General features: G+C 47.4%; 1 protein-coding gene across 3 annotated transcripts in view; it reads left to right on the forward strand.

The window, feature by feature from the left end:
* LOC140410996 (uncharacterized) overlaps positions 1-23,849 on the forward strand; it is a 357,930-nt gene that overhangs the window by 299,442 nt on the left and 34,639 nt on the right. For all 3 annotated transcript variants that reach the window (XM_072499917.1, XM_072499918.1, XM_072499919.1), the window contains 2 exons: positions 306-451; positions 10,728-10,854. In XM_072499917.1, coding sequence (XP_072356018.1) covers positions 306-451; positions 10,728-10,854 — 273 coding nt within the window. The remainder of the gene's footprint in view (positions 1-305; positions 452-10,727; positions 10,855-23,849) is intronic.

Here is a 23,849-nt window from a genome sequence, read left to right on the forward strand (position 1 = left end):
CCATCCTTACCTGGCCTGGCCTACATGTGACTCCAGATCCACAGCAATGTGATTGACAGTTCGAGGGTAATTAGGGATGAGCAACAAATGCTGGCCTTGCCTGCGACGCCCACACCCCATGAAAGAATAAAATAAAGTAGTTGAGTTGTTTAGCATTCTTTGCAAGCTTTGGAAAAATTAAGTCATTTTTCTTTTTTGGATTCTTACTTGAGACGTACTTTTTCTGGAATATGCAATGCTTTTCTTTCTGAAGGGGGGAGCTATATATATTTGTTAAACAATTAATACACTTTTTTAATACACAGAACTTGTCGAGTCCAGTCATGATAATGTACAATGAAATAAACTTTTCTGAGAAAAGTGGAAATATTGAAGTACTAGGACCGGTTCCAGACTTACAAGATATCGATCATGGGTTGAGGACGGAGTCCATAAACGTGCTCAGTGGAACGTAAGACCAATTTAAATTATTTTAAAATAATAGTTGAAAGTTTATCTGTTTTTCTGCAAAGACATTATGCTGCTTAAAGATCCCTGCCGTTTTAGTTCAGTAACTTCACTATAGTGCTGTTTTTAGGAAGTTGGAATTCTTGGCCTGTCTATAATTCTCTCTTGATTGGTTGTGAAGCACTTGGGGGACATCCTGAAGTCATGAAAGACTCTGACTACCTTTTTTCTTCCTTTACTGAAATAATTCTTCTGTCCACCATCAAATCATAAAGTAATTGAAACTTCAGTATCGAACGATATAACCACTGGCAGAATTTAATTCCCTCTTTGGAAGCGGCTGAGGAGGAGGGGAGGTCTTAGAATAAAGATGGCGAGGTGGTGGGTTGAAGTTCTTGTTGCCTTCCCGACTCCTGCTGATTTAGTAAAGGACAGGAAAGGTTGAGGCCAACCTTCTTGTTTGGAGGCCAATTGAGTTCATTAAGGGGCCAATTAATGACCATTTAAGGGTTTGGTGTGCCCCAATTTTTAGAAATCCCAGTACCCTGTCACTTTCTCAAACCTGCCCTGCTACCTTCAGCAATTTGTGCATATTTTCCCCTCTGCTCCTGCACTACCCTTTACTTTGCAATGTCTTTCCTCATTCTTCCAACAAAAATGTATCACTTTTTACTTATCTGCATTAACTCATTCCACAGCAAGTCCTCTTAGTGTCTATCACTATCCTTCCCTCAGTTCACAATACTTGACTATTTTGAAGTTTCACCCTGCACACAAGTTAGGTGATGACTTTATATCAAGAAAAGAGCAATTCATAGATTTTTAATCTAAACAAAACTATAGGTGCAATAAATGCCACCATTTCCCCCAAAACTACATCAGCAGTCATTTCCCTCCAGGGATTCCATTCTCTCTTCACCAAGATGCTCTCTTTCCCAGTTCCCAGATGTAGCTTCCCCCTTCGATGTTCATCATATTTACAGGAACAATGTGACTCTCTGACATTCATCCTCCAGTTCACAAGAGCCTGGCAAGATTCTTGTCTTGTCTTGAGCCATCGCTACCAATGCAACTTATGACAAATGGTTAAAATACATGCTTTGATGTAGGATCCTGAGGACTCTTGACAGAGTCAATGTGGAAAGATGTCCCCTCTTGTAGGATAATCGAGAACTAGGGGTCTCTGTTTAAAAACAAGGGGTCAGGGAGGCACGCTGGCGCAGTGATTAGCACTGCTGCCCCACGGTGCCGAGGCCCAGGCTAATAGTCTGGGGACACGGGTTCAAATGCCACCACAGCAGCAGTGTGACTATTACCATCAAGCTGGAGGTCAACCTTGGCTCAGTGGGGAGTACAGGAGAGCATACGGGGAACAGCAACACTTATCTAAAAATGAGGTGTCAAGCTGGGGAAGCAACAGCAAAGGACTACTTGCCTGCCAAACAATGGAATCAGCGATAGTTGTAGCTAAGCTACAACCAACGTAACAAATCTAAGTACTGCATTCCAGCCAGGAATGGTGGTGGACAACGAAATAATTAACAGGAGGAGGGGCTCCACAAATAACCGCCCATCCCCAATGATGGGGAACCCAGCGCTTGAATACGAAAGACACAGGGCGGGATTCTGCATCCCGCCAGACCCGTTTTCTTGTGCGGATCCTCCCGTCCTGGCAGCCGGCCAATAGGGTTTCCCGTTGTGGCCACCCCCACGATGTCGGGAAACCAGCGGGCATGAGTGCACTGCCGGCGAAGCGGTGGATCCCGCCGACGGAGAATCCCGCCCAAGTTATTTACAAGAATCTGCAGTCAGAAGTGCCAGGTGGATAATCCATCTCAGCCTCCTCCTGCGGTCCACAGGATCATGGATGTCAATCTTCAGCCAATTCATTTCATTCCACGTGATATTAAAAAATGGCTCCGGGATACTGCAAAGGCTATATGAGAACGTTCCGGAAATAGCACTGAAGACTGGTGCTTCAGAACTAGCTGCAGTCTCCGAGACAAGCTGTTCCAGTACAGCTACAACACTGGCATCTACCCGGCAAAATGGAAAATTATTCAGGTATGCCCTGTCCACAAAGAGGAAGACAAATCCAACTCGGCCAATAACTGCCTTATCAGTCTATTCTTGATTATCGACAAAGTGATGGAAGAGGTGATTGACAATCACTGCTAACTAGCACGTACACAGCAATAACCTGCTCTCTGGCACTCAGTTTGCCAGGTTTCTCAGCTCCTGACCTCATTATAGCCTTGGGAAACATGGGAAAATGAGCTGAAAAGGGGTGAGAGTGGCTGCCTTGGACAGCGTGGATGCATTTGAGTGTGGCGTTAATGAGCCCGAGAAAAACTAAGGCTCTGGGAATCAGGGGAAAACTTTAAAGAAATAGTCTATGCTATTGAGAAAACAATTGTTTTGGCCAGGTCACTCTTATAGTACTTTGCCATTTCAGTACATTATGTCGCCAATGGGTTTGCGCCTGTGCGGTCTCCATATTCTAAGCAATTGGGACATCACGGGTGGAAGGCAGCTGTTTAACCTAGAATATTCAGAAGACCAGTTAGCCTGGGATAAACTGTTGTAGGAATCTACCGTGCGGTTTAAGTGTAGTCTTGTATACACTTCAAAACTCAGTTGAAATTTAATTACACTTCTCGGATGCAAAATAAAAATCTTTTATTGTGTCTATTGATTATAATTGAGAGACTGAAATCTTCTTGTGGTTACAAACCAAATGTTCTCAATAGCACGGGCAGCACGGTAGCATTGTGGATAGCCCAATTGCTTCACAGCTCCAGGGTCCCAGGTTCGATTCCGGCTTAGGTTACTGTCTGTGCGGAGTCTGCACATCCTCCCGGTGTGTGCGTGGGTTTCCTCCGGGTGCTCCGGTTTCCTCCCACAGTCCAAAAATGTGCAGGTTAGGTGGATTGGCCATGATAAATTGCCCTTCGTGTCCAAAATTGCTCTTAGTGTCCAAAATTGCCCTTAGTGTTGGGTGGGGTTACTGGGTTATGGGGATAGGGCGGAGGTGTTGACCTTGGGTAGGGTGCTCTTTCCAAGAGCCGGTGCACACTCGATGGGCCAAATGGCCTCCTTCTGCACTGTAAATTCTATGAATAAGCCCTGCCAGCAGTAGACTTAAAGAGATATATTTGGCTTAATGGCTTACAAACAGATTTAACTTTCAAAATACAGTAATGGCTTTTTCCTCAAAGCAAAACAGCTTGCGCAGAGTTTAAGAGTTAGAATGGAAATATGAAAATACAAAATAAGGATAGAGAATAGTTAGGTAAAAGGTATAGACCTCTATGTTTGAAGAGAATGTTATCAGTCTGACTCCATCTGTACCTACCCCTGCAGTGTGCTGATTGGCTTGGATGGGTCTCAAATGCATTTGGTTGGATGGTCAGTTGTCAATCATCATTTCTGAAGACCTGTTGCTTTTTAGACGCTTGTCTTGTGTTGGAGTGTGATATATTCTTTAAATCAATTCCAGTTTTTACTGTTTTTTCTGCTGACTGCAATATTATCTGCAATTCTGTTCATTAGAACAATGGATCAATTTAACCTTTCAGTAAAAATGTTGCATAAGTTCTAGCTAGCCTTTCAAATTCTGTGCGTTCTTACTGCAAGCTGTGTGTTTTTGTAATCCAAGTTATGCTTAAAGTTTTATGATGAAATCCATTTTAAAATGGATTTCAAGCAGGGCTTTAGTATTTACATTAAAATGGCTAAATTAATGACCCTTTTACCTATCAGAAATAGCTGGTTCCCTTCAGCTGTGTACTCTCTGTTGAGATTTTACAGAGTAGATTGGCAGAAACAAGCAGCCACATTATTCATCACCTTGGTTAGGAATTGATGGCTGAAGAACAGAATTAATTATTCTGACTGATCCTCGCAATTATGCTCACTTTGGGTTTTGGATATTGGCACAATGCTCTTTCATTCCTAGGAATGGATTTCAATCCTACACTGTAAAAGTCTTCTGAATTAGACTTGGGGAATATCAACTCCGCTCCAACACCTCAGCCGCCTGTCCGGCTTCATTAAGGTCCAGCAGTGCGTCGTCCCTTGTTGGGCCTCTATATATTGACATGTATTCTCCAGAATACATTTTAAGAACTCCACTCCATCTCAGCCCTTAACACTATGAATATCCCATATTGGGAAAGTTGAAATCACCTAATATAATTACCCCATTGTTATTATTTTTACACAGCTCCGTGAATCGCACACATATTTGCTCCTCAATTTCCCACTGACTATCTGGGGCTCTGTATTAAACACCTAGTAATGTGGCCGTCGCCTTTTTATTCATAAGCTCTATCCACAAAGCTTCATTTGATGCACCCTCCAAGATATCGAGTGGGATTCTCCGGCCTCGTTACGCTCTCGCTCAAGCGAAACAAGGCTGGTGAATAGCGGGAGAGGACAAAAACGAAAATCGCGCTAGGCGGCAAACAGTTCATATAATAATATTCTTTATTGTCACAAGTAGGCTTACATTAACACTGCAATGCAAAGATATGGCCGCTCCCTTAGGCGAAAGCAGGATCTCGCTGTCAGATGCGAGAAACCAATTATCATCACCTAAGCCCTATTTCTATACAAGTAACGGGAGCCATCCCATATACTGCGGCCGTCTGTTATTCATTGGCCTCCCCAGCAAGTGGTCATGCTGGCGCCGATTAGTACTCCTTTTGAAAAACGTGAACCCGGCAGAAGGGCTTCCGTGGGGATCCGAGGAGGTGAATAGCCAACTTTGCTCACAGGCAAAGAGCCGTGGGGTGCTGCACTTGCCACTCCAGTGCTCGGTGGGGGGGTGGGGAACCTTCCCCAGGGATGTGCCGCCATGGGAGGGTGGGGGGAGGCACTGGGGGGGGCAACCAATCACTGCACCACCATGCCAACCCCTGGGGTGCAACCCATGTTCCTGCCCATTTGTCCCAATGACTACGCATAACCCCCATCGACTGCTGAGGCCTCTGGCCGTGCTGCTGAAGGCTATTGCTAATTGGGAATTGGCAGTCATGGTTAAGTGAGCACATCACACATCTCAAGTGGATTCCCGTGGGTGGGCAGGCCATGTAGCATGTGGGAGTCATTGCCAAGCACCCCAAATGCCCCTTGATGCCTCAACACTGTGCTTGAACACTGCAGGAGGCAACACCACACATGCAGCAGCCAACATCCGAACGCCCAGGGGGTGGGACACAGCTCCAGGGACATGTCCATGGCTAGAGGGTGGGTGGGTGCCACAGGCAGGGGGTTGCCTGGAGAGATGGGCCAAGGGATCACAGGTCAGCCGAATTGCAGATGAAAATGACAGAGGCGTCATAATGGTTGTGCACAAGGGTATTTAACACGTTTTACAATTCCCCACTCTCCCGATGGTGCCCTCCCCGCCTCCCCCATGCCTCAGTGTTCCTCAATGTGCTTGAGCTCTTCTAGCTCTACCACTATATCAAGTGTTTCCCAGGATGCACATCAGAAGTGGAAGAGGCCAGCTGCTTACCACGTCCCGTGTCCTTCAATGCCCCTGACGGGTGTCTTCTGGGGGCTGTGAAGCCTGAGGGCTCCGGTGCACTTGTTGACGGCACATGCATAGCTGTGCCACCCTGTTAGGTGAATTGGACCTCTGAAGTCTCCCTCCTTGTACCCATATAGATGCTGTAGTGTGGTGACTAGTGGGTTTTCACGTAACTTCATTTCAGTGTTAATGTAAGTCTACTTGTGACACTAATAAAGACTATTATAATCCCGTGCGCTGACTTAAAATTGCACCCTCATCAGCGGGGTGGAACCCAGGGTGCTGGTGGCCACTGTGGCCAGATGGGTCCGAGTTCACACCTGGTGTCCCCTCCCGGTCAGTGCCCATAGGGCCCTGGAGTTCATCTAGGGACGGAGGGGCAGCTGGTTCGCGCCCCTACTGCTCCTGCATCATCTGGCTCTGGCGGTTCCCCATGGTCTGCACCATCGTGTCGACCCCCTCGCCGATGCTCAGTGACTGGGACAAGCTCTGCAGTGCCTCAGCCTTGCTCATCTGAGACTGGGACATGTCCGCAGTACTGGGTGACATCCCCCAGCGAATTGGACATTCTGCCGAGATCCTCAGCCATGGCCGACACCGACTGTGCGACGCCTTGGACACTATCACTAATGGCGTCAATGCTGATATCTCCCTCTGAATGTCCCGGCTGCTCCCTATCATCTCCATCATCTCTGGGTCCTCTGTACCACAGGCTCAGCATCAGGTTGGAACCCAGCTGGGTCCTGGAATCCAGCAGCCCTCCAACTACTGTCTCGTCTGGGCGTTCCTGCCTCCACCTGATGTGCATCAGCAGCAGTGTGATGCTCACCAGATTGTATCCCCGAAGCGTGTCCACTAAGATGTCCCACCAAGGTGTGCACATCTGCACCAGGGAAGATTTACCAATGATGGATGTGTCTAGGACCAGGGTTCACAGTCTGAGGATTCAGGATAAACCATTTCAGACAGAGATAAGGAGATATTTCTTCACACAAAGAGTGGTGAGCCTCTGGAATTCATTACCACAGGAAGTAGTTGATGCTAAAACTGAATATATTCAAGAAGCGGCTAGATCTCGCACTTGGGGAGAATGGGATTAAAGGCTATGGGGAGAAAGCGGGATTAGGCTATTGAGTTGGATGATCAGCCATGATCGTGATGAATGGCGGTGCAGGCTCGAAGGCCAAAAGGCCTCCTCCTGCTCCTATCTTCTATGTATCTGTGTATGTATCTGCGCTGGTGGAGGGTGGGTATGACAGTTGTGCCGCGACTATAACGGTTGCGTCCTCGGAGCTCCCTTCTGAGGTGGTCTCGTGGGAGCCTGGAGAGGGTGCCGCTTTCTCTCACGCTCTTTTTAAATCCCTGCTTCCTCTCGCACTCTTTTTAAACTCCCGGCTCTTCGTGCTCTCTTTTTGAATCCCGGCACCTCTTGCACTCTTTGGCTGATCATCCAACTCAATAACCTGATCTCGCCTTCCCCGAATATCCTTTGATCCCCTTCACTCAAAGATCATCCAAATGGGCAAATATTATTTTCCTTTTCACAGGGCCAGTGTTTCGACTTTCCTACCTTATGCCATTGTAAAATCACAAAGACCACAGCAGCTCATGGATAAGCCAATGCTCCTTCTGAGGGCAATCGGGAATGAGCAGCAAATGGTGTCACCCAGAACAAAACAAATTGGATTCACAGCTTTAAGCGATGAATCCCAATCTTGCCAGCAATTCATACCCAACTTTAGTTGATAAAGCTGTTACTGGGATTGGTGTTCAAATACAAGTCTGCATGCAGCCTTATTTATTTTCTCCATGTTAACTCATTATTAAGGCAGGTAGCCTGTAATTCCAAATATTGAAAGGGAGGGAAACATGCTCTGCAATTTAGCTTTTAGTGAAGGCGTACTGGTGACTTGCAAAGAAGGAGCCTAGAGTTTGTGCTGTAGACTTTAAACCAGGTGTCTGCATCAACAGCACTATTACTGTAAGATTGCTTTCCAGCTTGGCAGGACGTTTAACTAATTCCTCACGAGGCTATCATTCCACTTCACCACATTGGGTTTCTTTGAATGGAGAGTAGGCTCTTGTTGCTGGCTGTTACTTTGTATTTTTAAAAATTCATTCTTGGGATATGGATGTTGCTGGCAAGGCTGACATTTATTGCCCATTGCTAGTTGCCCTGTGAATATGTTGGTAGTGAGTCTTGCTGAATTGAGTGACTTGCTAGGCCACTTTAGGGAGCAGACAAAAGTCACTCATATTTATGTTGCTCTGGTGTGGTATATGAACTAGATCAGTTAAGAATGACAAGGTTCCTTCCGTGAAGGAGATTGCTCAGTTTTTGCCTTTGCAATAACTCCTATCAGCCTATTATGATCTGGGGTTCGTTGTACTTGGAGAAATCAGCAGATGTAATAACCGAGAAAGCGATCAAGATTATGGAGGGATGTGATGAGACAAATACTGAGATTAACTCCATTGGTCGAGACCAACCTCTGTTGACCGGGTGGAGTTTGTACATTCGGTGTCTCTGTGGATTTCCTCCAGTTTCCTCCCACAGTTTAAAGAAGTGCAGGTTAGGTGGATTGAACATGCTAAATTGCCCTAGGTCGGGTGCTCTTCCGGAGGGTTGGTGCAGACTCAATGGGCTGAATAGCCTCCTTCTGCACTGTGGGGATTCTACAATCTAATTGTCAGAGAGAAGATAATATTCAGATATAAAAATTTTAAATAGTTGAAGATTTAATGTGGATGTTAAAGATAAGGGGCTTGATTCTCCCAAAATGGGGCTATGTCCTCACACCGGCGTAAAAACAATGGCGGTTTACTCCAGAAATTCCAGAAACAAGTTGAGCTAATTTAATGCCCTGCAGGGGGCTCGCAGGGACCCGGAGTACATCTCACAGCTATAGCTGCGGATACGGGACAACGCACCTCCGGTTTGGAGCCCGCGCATGCGCACGGCAGCGGCCTCCAGCGGCCACACTGAGCCGAGCTCCATGGCGGACTCGGACTGCGGAGCCAGGCGGAAAAATGACAGCCCCCTGCCGATCGGCTGCGCACCCGAGCATCAAACCGCGTGGATCTAACCCCCGGCCGCCAAAAAAGCCCCCCCTCCCGGTGTCTGAACTCCCCGACCAGGGCGTCCGCGGACTGAGGCTGCAGCCGCCACACCAGCATCCCAACCGGCAATAGGTGATTAGTTCCATGCCGTCAGGAACTCGGCCGGTCAGGAGCGGAGGTTTGCTGAGCGGGCTTTTGTCAATGCCTCCAATGCCTTCAAACAGCATACTCCGTGGTCACACCGATTTTAGGGTCCTGGAGAATTGGCGAACTGGCGCCGGGCCCGATTACGGCGTGAAAGTGGATTCTCCGCCGAAATCGCGACCGGCACGGGGCTGCGGAGAATCCAGCCCAAGCTTTCTCACTGCTGCCTCACGGCGTCGTGGTCCCAGGTTCGATCCCGGTTCCGGGTCACTGTCCGTGTGGAATTTGCACATTTTCCCCATGTTTGCATGGGTTCCACCCCCACAACCCAAAGATGTGTAGGTTGGGTGGATTGGCCTCGCTAAATTGCCCCTTAATTGGCAATAAAAATAATTAGGCACTCTAATTTAAAAAAAAAAGATAAGGGGCCAGATTCTCTGATTCTGAGGCTAAGTGTGGGGGATCTTTACGTACAGAATGGAGGAGACTGCCCCGAGATGAGCCTGGGAGCGATTAAGCGATCGCTCAAGGTATCCCAACCCAGTTCTTTTATCTTTTTACTTTGAAAAAATTGGCGGTGTCCCCTCACAAATGCTGCAACCGGTGAGGGGCTAGCAGCTGCGCCAGGTAAAACACCCGGCCTCCACAAAATAAACGGCTGGAGAATGGCCGGGTCCGTGGCCGCCCATGCGCACGCCATTGACCTGCAGCGATTGCACCAGAAAACATGGCGCCGGCCACGCATGGATATTGCCAGATATTGCCCTCCTGACCACCCGTCACCAGTCCCCCAGCCCTCGCTGAAGCCCCCCAACCCGGCCAGCAGCACGGCTCCGACTGTAGCGGTGTTGGACGCAGTCCGCAGCCGTCACGCCCAGTTTCCGCACGGCTGAGACCATGAGTGAACCGCGCCGTTGTGAACTCGGCCCATTGGGGGCGGAGCATCGGGGGAGGGCCTTCAGATGACGCGCTGAGGCCGTCCCAATGTCGTGCGCTGAGATGATGCCATTTCAGAGGGGGCGGAGCATATGAAACCTGCTTCAAACAGGCCCTGCTCCCGATTTCGGCATCAAATGGGATTCTCCGCCCGACTGCCGACTACGAATTTGGCATCTGTGAACGGAGAATCCCGCCCAAGCTTTCCTTGTGCAGAGTGTGGTGGTAATGTGAAATTCTCTGCCACAAAATTATCAATGAAACCAAGTACATAAGTTCTTTCAAAAGGGAATTTGACAGTTGATTGGGGAAAAAAGGTGTAATATTTAAAAGATATTAGGAGTAAGCTGTAAGTGGGTTTAGAGTCATGGAAAAATATCAGGCGGGACTTAATAATTTGAATGGCCATTTTGAAGAACATTCCACGCAACAAATTATTCTGGACAGAAAGTACAAGTGTAGGCTTATTGAAATCCACTCTTCTTTCAATGATGTGCTTGTTCCAATATTTAAATTTCAAGAGCTGCTAAAATTAAACAGCCCTACTATATACTGGGTAAATAGTTCACAAGTGTAACAAGTGAAATTTCACCTTGATTTGTAGGTGGGTTGCATATGAGAACACTGACTTCACTGGAGAACAGTACGTTCTGGAGATGGGGCTGTACACCAGTTATGAAGACTGGGGAGCAACTAATTCTAAGATATCCTCCATTCAACCTGTTCTGTTGGTAGGTGTTTAAATGTACCCCATTTGTATTTTTAAAGTTGTCACAAGAATTGAGCAGGCTGGGTTGTTGGCTCAGAAAAATATTCCAGTAATAAAGTGTCATTTACTAGAAAAAGTGAGATTTGTAACATGTTAAATTACTTTTGTTCTTGACATTTTACGGTTTTAAAATTGTGGGTCAACTGTTTGGAAGAGAAGGGAAGGAAAATCTGGAGAAAAAGCTAATAGGGTGCTTCTCCATCCCTTCTCAAAAAGGTTTCTAGACCACATTGCTCCCGTTTAATTTCACTATTACCTTTGACACAAGCTGGCTAAAAATTGCATAAAAGGTGAAAGTTAAATGATCCACCTATCATTGCTTAACTTTCTGAATGAAGCGCCATTTATCTCCCTGGCTGCTTATCATATCAATATTAGGAAATGTAATGATATGGTGATGTATTTTAAACGTCCATGATATTATTAAAAGTGTCGCTCCTTTATTCACACCTCTTTAACCTGGGGTTACCCCATCTCGGGACCTGTAAAGATTTAATTACCTGCTAATGGTGGCATTCCAAGCATTGTTTGGCATCTTTGAATTTGTCTATATATGTGTTTCTGGAACATACCTCTTCATTCACCTGAGGAAGGAGCAGTGCTCCGAAAGCTAGTGACATCGAAACAAACCTGTTGGACTTTAACCTGGTGTTGTAAGACTTTGTACTGTGCTCACCCCAGTCCAACACCGGCATCTCCACATCATTAAAAGTGTTGTAATTGTGTACAATTCCTTTTGGAGGAAAAAATGGCTGTCCTTTCTAAATTGTTAGATACATATCCGTAAACATGTCTAAATATACTTGGTACCAATGATGACACTGTAGCCGCCTCAGTTTTGCATCTCCCCTTCCTCAACATGTGCTGAACAGAAACATTTTGCTATTTATTGTACAATCCAATATTGATGTTGAAAATTACAATTCCTGTCTTTTAAATGCCCTTAAACTGAAAGCTACATACACTTACTCCTGAGTCCGTGTCTATAATTCCACGGGAGATCGATGCATGTGTGTCTGCATATAGATTGCATATGTCTGAATGTTAGAAAATTTGTTAATTTGTTAAGATGTGTGATTAGTGTAAACCAATTTATTCTTCAAACTTCAGTATCAAACATTATAACAAAAATTATTTATCTTTTCGATTATAAACCCTGATGCGGCCATACTGTATATATGTTCTTGGACTGCATAGCTACAAACCATATATTTTGTTTTTAAATACATTTTATTACAAACATGTATCAAAACAGGTTACAGCGAATAAATACCCCAGAAATATAGGTCCCAACAATCAACTATACAGTCTGTACAGATTTTTCCCCTTTTTCACCCCCTCCCCTTAACTCATACTTTATCTTCTGTAATCACAGGAAGTCGTACAGGTCACCCAACCAAGCCGCTACCCCCGGTGGCGATACCGACCGCCACTCCAGCAAAATTCGCCGCCACGCAATCAGAGAGGCGAAGGCCAAGACATCGGCCTTCCTCCTCTCCATGAGCTCCGGCTTCTCTGAAACCCTAAATATTACCACCAAAGGGTCCGTGTCCACCTCCTCCTCCACTATCCTGATTAAGACCGCGAACACTCCTGCCCAGAATTTTCCCAATTTTTCGCCACCACAAAACATGTGCGCGTGATTCGCTGGCCCCCGCCCTCACCTCCCAGATTCATCTGCTACCCCCTGAAAGAACTTACTCATTCTCGCCCGAGTCATATGCACCCTGTGCACCACCTTAAATTGTACCAGGCTCATCCTTGCACAAGAGGAGGGCCTGTTTACTCTACGCAGTGCCTCACTCCATACTCCCCAATTGATCTCCACTCCCAACTCCGCTTCCCATTTCTCCTTTATCGTCACCACCCGCTCGCCTCCCTGCTCCTCCAGCCACTTGTATATCCCAATTCTTGCCTCCACTTCCACATCCGGAAGCAGCAGTCGCTCCGCAGGGTGTATCCCAGAAACCTAGGGTACCCTCTCCAGATCTTTTGCGCAAAGCCCCTACCTGCAGATACCTGAACTCACTCCCCTCAGCAGCTCTAGCCTCTCCCGTATCTCCTCCAGACTGGTGAACCCTTCCTCCAAATACAGATCCCTCACCTTGACCAGCCCCACTTCCCTCCACCTCCTGTATACACTATCCATCTCCCCTGGCTCAAACCCATGATTCTCGCACAGCGGCGTTAGCACCGACATCCCCTCCACCCTAAAATGTCTCCCGCCAATGTTAAGTGCCGTGTATCCCACCTCTGAAGATCCTCCCTAGCCTCCTCCACCAGCTTTGTTAAATTCAACTTATGGAGCCCCGTCCATTCCCTTGCTACCTGAATCCCCAAATACCTAAACCTATCCCTCGCTACCGCAAGTGGCATCCCCCCCCCCTAAATTAGCCCGCTGTGCCAGCTCATTCACCGGGAATACCTTGCTTTTCCCTACATTCAGCTTGTACCTGAGAACCCTCTAAACCTCCCCAGCAGGCCCATGATCCTTCCATACTAGTTACAAATCATATTTGGCAGCCAAAACAACAGTCTATACTCTGGAATGGCACAAAAACTATTTCATGCTACAACCATAACATAATGGCCCTTCCCTTTTGTCAAATACATCACAATATATTAATGTAATAGTACAAAATCAATACACATTAGGTGTATTTTTGTACTTGCAGTGCATTAAAGTGGTTTATTCACACTATTTTCTCAACACATTAGGATGTAAAGAATGTACTGAAAACTGAAATATAAATGATATACAGCAGCGATTTTTCACATGCATGCCTTCTTTAAGACAGGCTTCAACTTGCTGCATAGCTAAGATCTTGGTGCATATTTTTACCATTTTAATTTTCAGATCACCTATGTATTGGGCAACGTATTGTTACTGTCTGTTTAAAGTTCTCAAAAACTGCTATTGGCAAGTTTATGAACAGGCAAATGAATTATTATTCAAATAAGCCCTTGAGCAAGTGTGCTTTTAAAAATTACAACACTTGTGTTCATGGTGTGGATCCAGCATGATCCATACAAACTGGTTAACTTTGAAGAGAATGCTAAATACAGGAGATGGTAGAATCTGGGAAGGCAGTCCAGGAAAGACAGCATGAGTTGGTCAAAATATGTAAGTAATCAGAACAATAGCAGACAAAATTTAACGCAGACAAGTGTAAGATTTTTCATATAGAATAAAAATGGGTGACAAGGGCCTTATAAATTGTGTTGAATTCGCCTAAGATGAAGCCGAATAATTAGACATCCTGGTATATTTGGCATACGACATGTCCACTCACTGAAGAGCAGCAGCAAACCATACAAATAGATTGCAGACTACATAACCAATCTTTACTCACAATGTAGTTTAATCAGAGCACTGTGATGCCTAAACTTTGCAATCTTTTGGTCAGATCTCATTTGTTTCTATTGTGCCCAATTCAGGTCCCTAGGTAACAAAGGAATCATTCAGGCACTAGAAGGAATAGTGTTGCATCTCTTCTTGCACCAGCTCAGTGCAGAAAAGAGCCACAGCACTATTCATAATAATAAGAATCTTTATTGTCACAAGTAGGCTTACATTAACACTGCAATGAAGTTACTGTGAAAAGCCCCTAGTCGCCACATTCCGGCACCTGTCCCAGTACACTGAGCGAGAATTCAGAATGTCCAAATTACCTAACCTAACAGTACGTCTTTTGGGACTTCTGGGAGGAAACCGGAGCACCCGGAGGAAACCCACGCAGACACAGGGAGAATGTGCAGACTCCACACAGTTAGTAACCCAAACTGGGAATCAGTCTTGGCACTGTGAAGCAACAGTGGTAACCACTCTGCTACCATGCTTCCCCATCGCTACCATGCTGCCCCATATTCCTTCTGGACAGAAGACTAAGGAACATTAACTTTTTTAGCCTTGACAGAAGACACCTGAGAGATCACCTCATCGAGGTTTATGAGTCCCTGGATAATACAGAAAACTAAATCTACTTGAAACTAAAATGTGTCAGTAGAACAAAGAGACTTTGATTGAAATTGGGAAAAGGCCCATTTTTGACTTCTCTCAGCATGTTGTGATTAAGACTTGTGTGTGTTTTGTCATGTGAGAGTACCTTTAAGGAATGGGTGTCTATAAATGGGTGTGCATATATGTATCTGTAGTGAGAGTACCTTTAGGAAATGGGTGTTTACTCTGCAGTGATGTCAGTGTGGGTGGAGCTGGGCTGTCTGTCAGCTTTTTATTTTGTTTTAGGCTGTTTGCTGCAGGGTGTGTTTTAGTTTTGTTACCAGTGTTGGAGCTGAAGTCAGACAAAGCAGCTGTACTGCTGTTCTCCCGGCCATGAAAAGACTATCTCTTGATCATTTGGTGAATTCAGAATTATAAATGTTTTTAGTAGTGAATGTAAACCTGATGTGCTTCTGTTAAAAGGTGTTTCTTTTGGAAGTTATTAAGGATTACTTAGTGTTGCAGTCTTTGGGGGTTGTATTTGAATTAATGGTTGTTAAGATGTTCACTGTATGTTTTAAAAAGGTTAACTTGAGTTCATAGAATAAACATTGTTTTGCTTTAAAAAATACTTTTCCATTTCTGCCGTACCACACCTGTAGAGTGGGCCGTGTGCTCCCCATACCACAATCTATTAAAAGTTGTGGGTCAGGTGAACTCCATGATACACTTTGGGGTTCTCTAAACCCTGACTCATAACATTTAGTATAAGGATGTTCGGCAAAGCAAGAGTTAATGTGAGACTGAAGAACAATATCACCCACAATATGATGTAGAGAGTCACATGATAGCAGACTGTGTAGTAGAGTCTGGGCAGAGCCAGTATGGAGATAGCACACATGCATGGCAGCACCTTGGATATGCATATAGTTCTGGATTACCAATAAACAGTTTATATTCAACTATATAAGCCTCCAGACCTCTCCAAGAGACACCAAATAGCCTTACAACGGTGTGGCAGTGAAGGATGGACGCCAAAATCATGATAGGTTGAGTGAGGAACGCAGATCCTCAGAGCATGAAAAACTAAAAGATTGAAGAATGACCTGACAGAAAAGAATTGGAGACACAGCTGGAGATTGCGTAAGAAAAAAAGCTCCATTGGGCGGCATGGTAGCACAGTGGTTAGCACTGTTGCTTCACAGCGCCAGGCTCCCAGGTTCGATTCCCAGCTTGGGTCACTGCCTGTGCGGAGTCTGCACGTTCTCCCCGTCTCTGCGTGGGTTTCCTCCGGGTGCTCTGGTTTCCTCCCACAAGTCCCGAAAGACGTGCGATTAGGTAATTTGGACATTCTGAACTCTCCCTCTGTGTACCCGATTAGGCGCCAGAGAGCGGCGACTAGGGGTTTCACAGTAGCTTCATTGCAGTGTTAATGTAAGCCTACTTGTGACACTAATAAAGATTATTATTACGTGGAGGCTGAAGGTTTCCACCAAAGTATGTGGAGGTCCATTGCCAGACCTGACTGAATGTGGAGTCAAGGACCCTAGCTAGGTAAAGGAAAGAGACAGAGCAAAATTCAAAAAAGGGGAAAAGACTGAAAAGCAGAAGAATCCACTGTGCAAATGAAATGAAAAACCTGAGTAAACACAGAGAGCTGGCCAAATCAAAAGAAGGGTGAGCCAAATACAGTTTAAAGAAAAGTTAAAATTGCCTTTTAAAAGAGGCAGCCATTCGGAAATGGGTCCCCAACTGGCACCATAATGCACGGTGACCAATCTGGGCTGAAGTAAACAAAAAGGTTTTTAAAAAACTGGAGACAGAGTTTTGAAAAGTTACCTTCTAGTTGATGTCCAAGATTGATCCAAACTTCTTGGTTTCCTATAGAGAGAATGGTTAAAAAAAAACGGCCAGCCAGTGAAAATGACAAAGTGCAGCAAGAAACAGTAAAAAGAAAAGGCAGCTGCGGGGCCATTTGAAGAGAAACAGAATTAAAGCGGTACTTGCTGTTACAAAAATTGGCCTTAGATAGTAAATTTAAACCATCAGTTCAGTTTAGGCTAAGGCAAGGGCCAAACCAGACCCAAACTTGGGAGTCTTCTGAGGAAAATTTTTAGATTAAAGAAGTATGTCAGGATTGGGTAAGAAATCAGAAGAAATACAAGTTTTTATACTTGTTTGGGATAGTTGTGGATGAAGTCATCTTAAAACAAGGTATAGTTGAACCCACAACCACATTTGGTGAGATATTAAAAGTCTTTGACAAATATTTTAAACTGTCAAGTTATGGAGGATGAAGACCTCAAAAGAAGGACTAGAACACCCCAGTAAAGCATTGAAAGGGCATGGAGCCCCCAGGACAAAGATAGGAGACCCCTGAGCAAGAGAGCCAGAAGACCCCAAAGCAAGGGAGACAATGCCTAAGAAAGCCACAAGATGGTCGCAGAACATGTTAGTGCAATGAAGTGCACGAGCCAAGACGTTGAGTGTAGAAGAAAGAAGAGGCTGAGAAGTAGTCAAAGGGCTTAAAACTAGAGCTTTTTGAAAGTGCTGACACACTACCTAAACTGCAACATCAATATATATTCCTGGAAAAACATGAGAAGCTAAAAATATGTTGAATATAACGTCAGAAAAAGCTACATTGTAACAATCAGTAGTGACAAAACAATGCAGAATGAGTCGGCAAGTGGGCACCAAGAAAATAAACAGGTGAAAGAACAGCTGATTGCCTTTCAAGATCAAATGAAATGCAGGCAGGTAAAGATTATGTTGTAAATATATTTGGTCAAGAACTTAAGGGGTGCTGTAGTACATGAGTGTAAAAGTGTTCAGCAGAGCAAAGGCACGTGGGACTGGCAAACAGTACTGCCCACGGTTGGACGTAGAGAGTAACATGATAATGGACTGTGAGTAGTAGAATGTGGAAAGCGCCAAAATGGAGACAGCTCTATGCATGACAGTACCTGGCTGTACCTTGAATATAGTATACCAAAAAATAGTGTATATTCAACTGTACAAGCCTCGAGACCTCTCCCTGAGATACCAAACAACCTTTTTTTTTTTTTATAAATGTTTTATTGAAATTTTTTTCCCCAAACAACAATTTTTCCCCTCTTACAAAGCAAACGCAACAATAACAATACAGAAATTTTAAACAATACACAAGTAACAAAACCCCTTTATCTTTGACCTAAACTAAACCCCCCCTCCCCCCCCCCCCCCCCCTCCCCCTGGGTTGCTGCTGCTGGTCATCTGTCTTCCCTCTAACGTTCCCCTAGGTAGTCGAGAAATGGCTGCCACCGCCTGGTGAACCCTTGAGCCGATCCTCTCAGGGCAAACTTTATCTGCTCCAGTTTAATGAACCCCGCCATATCATTTACCCAGGCCTCCAGTCCGGGGGGTTTCGCCTCCTTCCACATGAGTAGGATCCTGCGCCGGGCTACTAGGGACGCAAAGGCCACAACGTCGGCCTCTTTCGCCTCCTGCACTCCCGGCTCTTCCGCAACTCCAAATAGAGCTAACCCCCAGCCTGGTTTGACCCGGGCCTTCACCACCCGCGAAATCACTCCCGTCACTCCCTTCCAATACCCTTCCAGTGTCGGGCATGCCCAAAACATATGTGCGTGGTTTGCCGGGCTCCCGCCACACCTCCCACATTTGTCCTCCACTCCAAAGAACCTGCTCAATCTTGCTCCCGTTATGTGTGCTCTATGTAGCACCTTAAATTGAATCAGGCTAAGCCTGGCGCATGAGGAAGAGGAATTTACCCTGCTTAGGGCATCAGCCCACATACCCTCCTCTATCTCCTCCCCTAGTTCTTCTTCCCACTTTCCTTTTAGTTCGCCCACCGACTCCTCCCCCTCTTCCCTCATCTCTCGGTAAATCTCTGACACCTTGCCCTCTCCGACCCACACCCCTGAAAGCACCCTGTCCTGTATCCCCTGTGTCGGGAGCAATGGAAATTCCCTCACCTGTTGTCTAGTAAATGCCCTCACCTGCATATATCTCAAGAAATTTCCCCGGGGCAACTTATACTTTTCCTCCAATGCTCCCAAGCTCGCAAAAGTCCCATCTATAAATAAATCTCCCACCCTCCTAATTCCCAACTGGAACCAGCTCTGAAATCCTCCATCCATTCTTCCTGGGGCGAACCTATGGTTGTTCCTGATTGGGGACCCCACCAGGGCTCCCCGCACCCCTCTCTGTCGCCTCCACTGTCCCCAGATATTTAATGTTGCCGCCACCACCGGGTTCGTGGTAAACTTTTTAGGTGAGATCGGTAGCGGCGCCGTCACCAGCGCCTCTAAACTCGTCCCTTTACAGGACTTTCTCTCCAGTCTTTCCCACGCCGCTCCCTCACCCTCCATCATCCATTTACGTATCATTGCCACATTGGCGGCCCAATAGTAATCGCCCAAGTTCGGTAGTGCCAATCCTCCTCTGTCCCTACTACGCTGAAGGAACCCCCTCCTTACTCTCGGAACTTTCCCTGCCCACACGAAGCTCGTGATGCTCCTGTCTATTTTATTAAAAAAGGTCTTAGTGATTAGGATAGGGAGACATTGAAATACAAATAAGAACCTCGGGAGGACCATCATCTTAATTGCTTGCACCCTGCCCGCCAGCGATAGAGGCTGCATGTCCCACCTCTTGAAGTCCTCCTCCATTTGTTCTACCAACCGTGTCAGATTAAGTCTGTGCAAGGTTCCCCAGCTCCTAGCGATCTGAATCCCCAGGTATCGGAAGTTTCTTTCCACTTTCCTTAGAGGCAAGCCTTCTATCTCTCTACTCTGGTCCCCTGGATGTATCACAAATAATTCACTCTTCCCCATGTTTAGCCTATACCCCGAGAAATCCCCGAACCCCCTCAAAATTCGCATAACCTCTATCATTCCCCCCGCTGGGTCCGACACGTATAACAATAGGTCATCCGCATATAACGAGACTCGGTGTTCTTCTCCCCCTCTAATCACCCCTCTCCATTTCCTGGAGTCTCTCAACGCCATGGCCAGAGGTTCAATTGCCAACGCGAACAACAATGGAGACAGCGGGCATCCCTGTCTTGTTCCCCTATATAGTCGGAAATACTCCGATCTATGTCGACCTGTAACTACGCTTGCCGTTGGAGCCCCATAAAGAAGTCTAACCCAGCTAATAAACCCGTTCCCAAACCCAAACCTCCTTAACACTTCCCATAAATACTCCCACTCCACCCTATCAAATGCCTTCTCTGCGTCCATTGCCGCCACTATCTCTGCCTCCCCCTCCACTGGGGGCATCATTATCACCCCTAATAGTCGTCGCACGTTAACATTCAGTTGTCTCCCTTTTACGAACCCTGTCTGGTCTTCGTGCACCACCCCCGGGACACAGTCCTCTATCCTCGATGCCAGTACCTTTGCCAACAATTTGGCGTCCACGTTCAACAATGAAATGGGTCTATAGGACCCGCACTGCAACGGATCTTTATCCCTCTTCAAAATTAACGATATCGTCGCCTCCGACATCGTCGGGGGTAGAGTCCCCCCTTTCCTGGCCTCATTGAACGTCCTCACCATCAACGGGGCCAACAAGTCCACATATTTTCTGTAATACTCCACCGGGAACCCGTCTGGTCCTGGGGCCTTCCCTGCTTGCATGCTTCCCAGTCCCTTAATAACCTCGTCCACCCCAATCGGTGCCCCCAGGCCTACCACCCCCCGCTCCTCCACTTTCGGGAACCTCAATTGGTCCAGGAACTGCCGCATCCCCTCCTCCCCCTCTGGGGGTTGAGACCTATACAGTTCCTCATAGAAGGTCTTGAACACCTCATTTATCTTTCCTGCCCTTCGCACCGTGTCTCCCCTTTCGTCTCTAATTCCTCCTATTTCCCTCGCTGCTGCCCTCTTTCGCAATTGATGAGCCAACAGGCGACTCGCCTTTTCCCCATATTCATACCTCCTCCCCTGTGCCTTCCTCCACAGTACCTCCGCCTTTCTGGTGGTCAGAAGGTCAAATTCCGTCTGGAGTCGTCTCCTCTCCCTGTACAATTCCTCCTCCGGGGTCTCTGCAAATTCCCTATCCACCCTTAAAATCTCCCCCAGTAATCTTTCCCTTTCCTTGGCCTCTGTTTTCCTTTTGTGGGCCCCAATGGAGATCAGCTCTCCTCTGACCACCGCTTTTAGTGCTTCCCATACCACTCCCACCGGGACCTCGCCGTCGTCATTGACCTCCAGGTATCTCTCAATACACCCCCGCACTCTTGCACACACTCCCTCATCCGCCATCAGTCCCACATCTAATCGCCAGAGTGTTCTCTGCTCCCTTTCCTCTCCTAATTCCAGGTCCACCCAATGTGGGGCATGATCCGAAACCGCTATGGCTGCGTACTCAGCTTCTTCCACCCTAGAGATCAACGACCTTCCCAAAACAAAAAAATCTATCCGGGAGTACACTTTATGGACATGGGAGAAGAAGGAATACTCCCTAGCCCTAGGTCTAAGAAATCGCCATGGATCCACTCCCCCCATTTGGTCCATAAACCCCTTAAGTACCTTGGCCGCTGCCGGCCTTCTTCCGGTCCTTGAGCTGGATCTATCTAGCCCCGGGTCCAGCACCGTATTAAAGTCCCCTCCTAAAATCAAGTTTCCTACCTCCAGGTCCGGTATACGCCCCAGCATCCGTCTCATAAATCCCGCATCGTCCCAGTTTGGGGCATACACGTTAACCAACACGACCTCCATTCCCTCCAGCCTGCCACTCACCATTACATATCTACCTCCGCTATCTGCTACGATGTTCTTTGCTTCAAATGCGACCTGTTTCCCCACCAAAATGGCCACCCCTCTATTCTTTGCGTCCAGTCCTGAGTGGAACACCTGTCCCACCCATCCTTTCCTTAGCCTAACTTGGTCCGCCACCTTTAGGTGCGTCTCTTGGAGCATAACCACGTCTGCCCTTAGTCCTTTCAAATGCGCGAGCACTCGGGCCCTTTTTATCGGTCCGTTCAGGCCTCTCACGTTCCACGTGATCAGCCTCACTAGGGGGCTACCTGCCCCCCTCCCGTGTCGACTAGCCATTACCTTCTCTAGGCCAGTCCCATATCCCGCCTCCGCGCTCCCGCTCGCTCCCCCAGCGTCGCACACCATCCCCGCCCACCCACTCTTTAGCCATTTCCTTTTGGATTTCCGCAGCAGCAACCCAGTTGTCCCCCCCCCCCCTTCTCCCTCCCTCCTCCCCTCCCCGCTAGATCTCTTTCTAGCTTGATTGCTCCCCCCATATTACTTCCGTAAGTCAGCTAACTTCAACTGACCCCGGCTACTCCTGCTCACTCCTCGACCCCCCCCATGTGGGGAACTCCCATCCGCCTTGCGCCTGTCTTCCCGCCTTATTCTTTCTGGTGCGGGAACATCCCTTTACCTGACCCGCCTCTTATGGCGCAGCTCCCTTTCCCCTCCCCCTCCCCTTCCCCATTCTCCAACTATGTCCCGTCTTTCCCCCCTCACCGGCGCCCACATTTCCCCAATGTCTCCCCCCTTCCCTGTTTACTTCTCAATTAACTTCCACCGTAACATTAACAATAACATTTCCTGCAGCATCAGTCCCTCAGTTCCGATCCAATTTCTCTTCTTTGATGAAGGTCCATGCTTCCTCCGCCGTCTCGAAATAATGGTGTCTCTCCTGATACGTGACCCATAGTCTTGCCGGCTGCAGCATCCCGAACTTCACCTTCCTTTTATGCAACACCTCTTTGGCTCGGTTGAAGCTCGCCCTCCTTCTCGCCACCTCCGCACTCCAATCCTGGTATACCCGTACCACTGCATTCTCCCATCTGCTACTCCGCACCTTTTTAGCCCATCTCAGGACCTCTTCTCTATCCTTAAGGCGGTAAAATCGCACTATTATCGCCCTGGGTGGTTCCCCCGCTTTTGGTCTTCTCGCCGGAATCCGATTTGCCCACTCCACCTCCAAGGGGCCCGTAGGGGCCTCAGCACCCATCAGTGAGCTCAGCATCGTACTTGCGTACGCTCCACAGTCCACTCCTTCCACACCCTCAGGGAGACCCAGTATCCGAAGGTTCTTCCTTCGCGCTCCATTTTCTAGGGCTTCGATCCTTTCAGTACACTTTTTATGAAGTGCCTCGTGCGTCTGTGTCTTAACCGCCAGGCCCAGGATCTCGTCCTCAATATCTGTCACCTTCTGCTCCACCACACGGAGCTCTGTCTCCTGGGTCTTTAATGTCTCCTTGAGCCCCTCAATTGCCTGTAGCAACGGGGTCAGCACCTCCCTCTTCAGCAGCTCCACGCACCGTCTCACAATTTCATGCTCAGGCCCCCATGTCGCCTGCGCTTTCTCCGCCGCCATCTTGTACTTCTCTCTTTCTGACCCTTTGGTCGACGATTCCTCGCGCTGCAGCCGCCGCCGCCGGTTTTTTCCTCCTTCGTTTGGGGGGGACTCCCTTCTCACACGCCCCACACCGGGTTGCGTCGTCGAAAAATTCCCCGTTGGGGCTCTTAAAAGAGCCCGAAGGTCCGTCGGAGCTGGAGCCGCCGAAGCGTGCGGCTAGCTAGGCATCACCGCAACCGGAAGTCCCTTCAGTGGCCTTGATGAGGTCTTTTCACAGTTGTTCCCTCTGCTGCTAGAATTCACCTTTGATACAGGCCCTCAGGTCAGCTTGCAGCTTTAAGCTTGCCCTTCCCCCGCCTGCATGCTGGAAGAGGCCCTGTTTATCCTGTAGTTGCAGCCAAATCCTTCACTGTTTCTGCGTGTGTCTGGCAACCAAGAGACATACCCTTCCTGGGGGACACTGTCGGGGGAATATTGCCGCCTTCTTCCCACACCGGGAAATGTCAAACAAATGCCGTGGGGGCCCTGTAAAAGAGCCCAAAAGTCCGTTCCAAGCAGGAGCTGCCGAATGTGCGACCTAGCTCTGCATAGCCGCACCCGGAAGTCCCCAAACAACCTTAATGGTGTTGACCTCAGGGTAAGATAGTGCAGGCAGAAACCCTGAACAATATGGCGGCACAGTGACACAG

Source organism: Scyliorhinus torazame, chromosome 4, assembly GCF_047496885.1.
Source record: "Scyliorhinus torazame isolate Kashiwa2021f chromosome 4, sScyTor2.1, whole genome shotgun sequence".
Lineage (NCBI taxonomy): Eukaryota > Metazoa > Chordata > Chondrichthyes > Carcharhiniformes > Scyliorhinidae > Scyliorhinus > Scyliorhinus torazame.